Here is a 6,338-nt window from a genome sequence, read left to right as displayed (position 1 = left end):
TTTTGTTTATTTGGGTCCTCTCACTTTGATCCTGTGTGAGTCTGGCTAGGGGTCTATCAATCTTGTTTATGCTTTCAAAGAACCAGCTCTTGGTTTCATTGATCTTTTGTATTGTTGTTTTCTTTTTTGTATTTGTCTCTATGTCATTTATTTCTGCTCTGATGTTTATTATTTCCTTCCTTTTTCTGACACTGGGCTTTTCTTGATGTTCTCTTTCTAACTCTTTGAGTTGTATGGTTAATTTATTGCTATTTTTTCTTGTTTTTCAAGGTAGGCCTGTAGAGCTATGAACTTCCCTCTCAGGACTGCTTTCATTGTGTCCCATAGATTTTTTATTGTTGTGTTTTCATTGTCATTTGTTTCCAGGATGCTTTTTATTTCTTCTTTGAGCTCTTTGGTAATCAAATCATTATTTAAAAACATGGTATTTCACCTCCAGGTGTTTGATTTTTTTTATTGTAGTTGATTTCTAATTTTATGCCATTGTGATCTGAGAAGATGCTTGATATGATTTCTATCTTCTTGAATTTGAAAAGACTTTGCCTGTGCCCCAGTATGTGGTCTATCTTTGAAAATGACCCATGCGCACTTGAGAAGAATGTATATTCGGTGGCTTCGGGTGAAATGTTCTGAAGATGTCAATTAATTCAATCTGACCTAGTGCATCATTTAGTATTGATGTTTCTTTGCTGATTTTTTGTTTAGAGGATTTGTCCAGTGGTGTTAGTGGGGTATTAAAGTCCCCTACTATGACTATAGTTGATTGTATTGCTGTTGATATCTTCCTGAAGTTTTTTTATGCGTATGTGTGCTCCTGCATTGGGTATATATTTTTACCAGAGTTGTATCCTCTTGTTGTGTCAATCCCTTTAGTATTATGAAGTGGCCTTTCTTATCTCTTGTTATGGCCTTCACTCTGAGATTTATTTTATCAGATATAAGTATTGCTACCCCAGCTTTTTTTCATTTCCATTCACTGAAAACCCTTTTTCCATCCCTTCACCATCAGTCTGTGTGAGTCCTTTCTTCTAAGGTGGGTTTCCTGTAGACAGCAGATATATGGGTCATGTTTTCTTATCCACTCAGCTACCCTATGTCTTTTGATTGGGGCATTTAATCCATTTACATTTAAAGTTATTATTGATAGGTACTTGTTTCTCACCATTTTTATTCTTTATGCCTGTGTTCCTTCTTCTCTTCCACTTTCTTCTTTTTATAGCAGGCCCTTTAGCATTTCTTGCTTTGCTGTTTAGGTGGTAATAAACTCCCTTGTTTCTTTTTTGTCTGTGAAGCTCCTGAATTCGCCCTCAATTTTGATTGATAGCCTTGCTAGGTATAGTATTATTGGATTTAGACCCTTGCTTTGCATGACTTTGTATAGATCATTCCATTCTCTTCTGGTCTGATGTGTTTCTGTTGAGAAATCAGTCGCTAGTCTGATGGGAGATCCTTTGTAGGTAACTTTCTGTCTTTGGCTGCTTTTAATATTCTTACTTTGTCTTTGGTGTTTGCCAATTTAACTATAATGTGCCTTGGCATTGGACTTTTGGGGTTCATTTTGTTTGGGACCCTGTGAGCTTCTTGGATTTGTGTGAGTTTTTTCTTCCCTATATCAGGGATGTTTTCTGTCATTTCTTCAAGCTGGTTTTCTTTTCCTTGCTCAGTTTCCTCTCCTTCTGGTACCCCTATTATGTGGATGTTCTTTCATTTCCTGTTGTCCCAAAGCTCCCTTATGCTCTCCTCCTGTTTTTTAATTTTTTTTCTAGAAGCTGCTCTGCTTGTGTATTTTTTCCTACTTTGTCTTCTAGCCTGCTGTTGATGTTTTCTATTGAGTTCTTTACTGCAGCGATGTAATTTTTCATTTCTTCTTCTTCATTTCCTCTTGGTTCTTACACATATTGTTGAATTTGTCTTCCATCCTTTTCAGTGTTATGACCATTGTTTTGAATTCTTATTTTGACATATTGCTTGCCTCTATTTCGTTTACTTCCTTTTCTGGTGATGCCTCCTTTTCTTTCATATGGGGGCTGTTTCTTTGTCTCCCCATATTTCCTTCTGTCAGGGTGTCTGGTCATGTAGTTCTCTCTCTCCTGCGTTGACTTAAAGGCACAAAATACAACATGACAAGACACAATTCACAGGGCACCAAACATAAGTATATTCACAATACCAATAACCCCTCAATAAAGGTGACCACCAAAGAAAAGAGAATTAGGGGAGAAAAAAAACAGTGCAAAAATGATATTGAGAAAAGGAAAAATGTAAGAGAGAAAAAAAAGAGAAGAAAATAGAAGGGGAACAAATATATTTATTTGGGGAAAACACTGCAAAAAACCAACAGCTAATCTAAAAAATGCAAACAACAAATACTCTGAGATGAATGCAAACACAAACAACAACTAATCCAAAAAATGCAAACAACAAATACCCAAACAACAAACACCCAGCTGAATCCAAGGAGGCAGAGCTCTCTCTAGGTGATCTCTGACCTTTCCATCCATGGATTGCCTCACCAGCTGTGTTTAATTCACCAATTCTGGGCGGATGTTGTTTGACTCAGCTGTACCTTCTATCTGCTCTGTGAAAAGGCCCAGGGCCCATCTGCATATTCGGCACTGCTTTGTTTCCCTCTGAACAAACTCTTTATGTACCCGTGGCCGGGGAGGCTGGAGGGTCAGCGTTCATGGGATTGCAGCTGAGGCAGCTTGTCCCTGGGTGATGTGGTTGTAGGGTCCCAAGAGGTATCCAAGGTCTCCCCAGTGGAAGGTAAGGCTGAGCTTCCGATCACAGCTGCCCTCCCCTTCAAATTGGTGCAGTCTCTGTAGCAGAGCTGGCCACTCTGGGAGAGATTTCAGCAGTAGTAGATGCTGCCCGGACAGGGGAGCCTGGACTGACAGTCCCCAACAGTCCTGTGGAATATAGCTGTCCAGCACTCATAAATACAGACACTCCCCACACGTCCACGTACTCTCCTTTCACTCTCTCACTCACACACTATCTTGCAGCCTGCTGTCCCATTGACCGCCATCTTGGATCTCCCAAAAATCCTTATTGTTGAAAGTATTACATAGATCCTCTTTTTCCCCCCAGTAACCTCTTCCAGCCCATCCCCACACCCCAGGCCCTCACCATTCCATTGTCTTTGTCCACAAGTTATGCATATATGCCTACAAGTTCATTGGTTTATCTCTTTTCACCCACTCTCCCTTGCCTTCCCTCTGAGGTTCAACATTCTGTTCATGCTTCTAATGTCTCTGGGTCTATTTTTGATCATCAGTTTATTTGGTTCATTAGATTCCACATATGAGTGAGATCATGTGGTACTTATCTTTCTCTGACTGGCTTATGTATTGTTTAAACTTAATTCAAATCTTTATAAATTATATCTGTCAGCTTTTAATACATTTATTATATAGAGCATGTCATACTATTTGTACTTTACAGTAAATATTGACTACTCATTTCCATTTGGCTATTTCTTATTTTATAAGTCTGAATTTTAAAGATTTAAGGATGATGAGAATTATCTTTGGTGATTATTTTTTATATTCATTCATTTATTTACCTTTTAACAAAAACATATTTAAGACTATTATGTACCTGGTAATACACTTGGTATTATGAAACCAAAGCCCAATAACATCTGCTCTCTCCCTCCTTCTAAATACCTCTGCATCATTATTGTTGACATGTAACTGATATCCAATCTATTAATATTTAATTAAATTGAAATGCACTTTAATCTTGATTTTCCTAGGAATACCTATAAAACGTGAATTTGAATATGAGATTCTATATGAATCTGATGAAGCAAGAGCTGACGTGCAGCCCTGTGTGGCTGTATATTTGATGAAGAGATCTTACAATATCAAGACTCAAATGATAACATTGGACTTCAACGTGATATTTTCACCAAAGAAACCAATGAGGTAAACCTGCTTTTATCCATTTTTTCTTTAAACAATATTACTACTATTTTAAACTAATGTTTATTATTCTTTCCATTTTTCTATATTTGGATTGCATTATTTCTTTGATGCTGCTAAGGCAAATATTTTGGGTTAGATTATTTTTGTAGCTGTCAAGCTATGAAAAGTGCTTGATGAAAAATGAGTCCAAATGATTAGAAATCTAAGATATCCTTCCCAAATATTGACCTCCCTAAGTTCATTATGGTATAATATTAACAAAAAAGAACAGTCTGCTTTGTAAAATTAAGAAGGTGAGACAGAATATAATCAATAATATTGTGATAGCTTTGCATGGTGGCAGATGCTTATTAGACTTAGGGTGATGATCACATTATAAGGTTTAGAAATGTGGAATCACAAATGTTTTACACCTGAAACAGATCTAATAGTGTATGCCAACTATATTTTAGTAAAAAAAAAATTAATGAAAAAAAAATACTGATTTGTCACCATACATTGCCGAGATGATGTTTCTTGATACTTCTCAGAACCAGTTCAAATTATGAAAATCCTAAACTATGTTCTTTTTGCTTTATAATTGCTGCCATTACCCTTTTACGACCTAAAACCATAACATCGAACATAGTCTCTAGTAAGGCTTAAGAGGATTATATTGGAATCCTTTAGAATAGCGACCTTTAAATGTCTGTCCACTGGGAAGCCTTATCCAGGGTCTTTATATTTACTTTTTTTAGGCAACTAATACTTAGTACCTGCAAATACTGTATGTTAGGTCACATCTGAAATAGTGTTTTATTTATATCTTATTGCAGTGATACTTATCATAAGACCACAATATGCACAAAGTACAAAATGCAGCCTGGCAATGAAAAACCAAAAAAAAAACAATGGAAAGTATTATTTGTGCTTTTAATCATTTCTATAGTTTAACTATGTATCTGATGTAGCCAGACACATATTTAAAGTGGTTTTCAATATGTAGTCCAATAACTAAAAGATACCACAGTCATCTTCAGGAAGCAGTAATAAAATCAAGCTTCAAGAAAAAAGTACACTAGAAACATTGACATTATACCCTTTTATCTTCTCTTTCATTTTATAGTTTTCTATGCTTATTTGTTAGTATTTTTACACACTTAGCTTTGCAGTGTTAATTTAGTGATATGGAAATTAACAGGAACAACCATAGGGGAAAATGTTATTATTCGTGAATATGAACAGAACCAATGTGAATTTATAGTCAAGTAACATTTTACAGATTTAGAGCTTCTTGGTGAATATTTGAGAAACTTATTTAGGGTAACTTGTATGCACGATTCATAAATTTTTGTGAGTTTTGTGTGATATTCTGATGTAGTTTAATAATTCTATTTTGTGCATATGTTTATACATTCATTTACCTTTGTCAGTCCTTCTTCCATATACATTTGAGATGGTTCACTGCAAGACATAGTTAAATGAGAAAAACTAACATAAAACCAATAGCTCTAAACTCTGAAAAAGAAGAACAAAAATAACTATATCCAAACCATGCTTTACCTAGATAATTAAAATAAATATTAAATTCAATTCTTGTCTCCCTCATTGGCAAGGTAGAATGAAAAACAAAATTTTCATGTTTTTTCAAAAGGAAAATGTAACAAGGTAATTTTTAGCATCACCCTTTCACAGAATAGCATTATATGTAATAAAAATAATGGTCAGGGCTCTAAATGGTAGTTTTACAAAGTAAAAAAAAAACAGGAATATTACTCCTAAAGTTCTTTATTTTTTTCTTTCTATAAAAATCAAGGGTTTAGCCCTAGCCGGTTTGTCTCAGTGGTTAGAGCATCGGCCTGAGGACCAAAGGGTCCCCGGTTCTATTGTGGTCATGGTCATATACCTCCGTTGCAGGTTCCTTTCCGGCCCGAGCAATCAATATGTTTTTATCTCATGTCGATATTTCTTGGTGTCTTTTTCTCTCTCTTCCACGCTCTCTAAAAATAAATGGGAAAATATCCTCGGGTAAGGATTTAAAAAATTTTTAAGGGTTTAATACAAATACTAAAGAGATCAATAGTTACTATTGTCATTAATCTGGTTATTCTAATTTAACACAGGTCTAAACTTTTTTTAAAAAAAATGATAAATAATAGATACCATTTGTCTTAGGGCATCTTTAAAAATAGTAATTGTCTTAGCTCAACTTTTTCCTGGAAATTTTCACCTGCTCAAGTAATGAACAGAATGGGAACCTAACATTCAATTTTACAGGGTTTGGGGGAGACAACTTAGAATAAGAAATATCAGGTAGGTGCATTGTTAGGAATCCACAGTATTGACCACAAAATGATTCATATGATCATCCCTGAAACTGAGTGGTCTTTCTTGCATGGGCCAAAAAGTTTGACTCAGTGTTCTCACTAC

General features: G+C 35.4%; 1 protein-coding gene across 1 annotated transcript in view; it reads left to right on the top strand.

Annotated features, from left to right (window-relative positions):
• CFAP47 (cilia and flagella associated protein 47) overlaps window positions 1-6,338 on the top strand; it is a 458,234-nt gene that overhangs the window by 438,086 nt on the left and 13,810 nt on the right. The window contains 1 exon segment of the mRNA XM_015571970.1: window positions 3,758-3,929. Coding sequence (XP_015427456.1) covers window positions 3,758-3,929 — 172 coding nt within the window.

The sequence above is a fragment of the Myotis davidii genome, unplaced genomic scaffold (genome assembly GCF_000327345.1).
Source record: "Myotis davidii unplaced genomic scaffold, ASM32734v1 scaffold1107, whole genome shotgun sequence".
Lineage (NCBI taxonomy): Eukaryota > Metazoa > Chordata > Mammalia > Chiroptera > Vespertilionidae > Myotis > Myotis davidii.
Note: the sequence above shows the minus strand (reverse complement) of the source record. Positions and strands in the feature narration are given on the sequence as shown.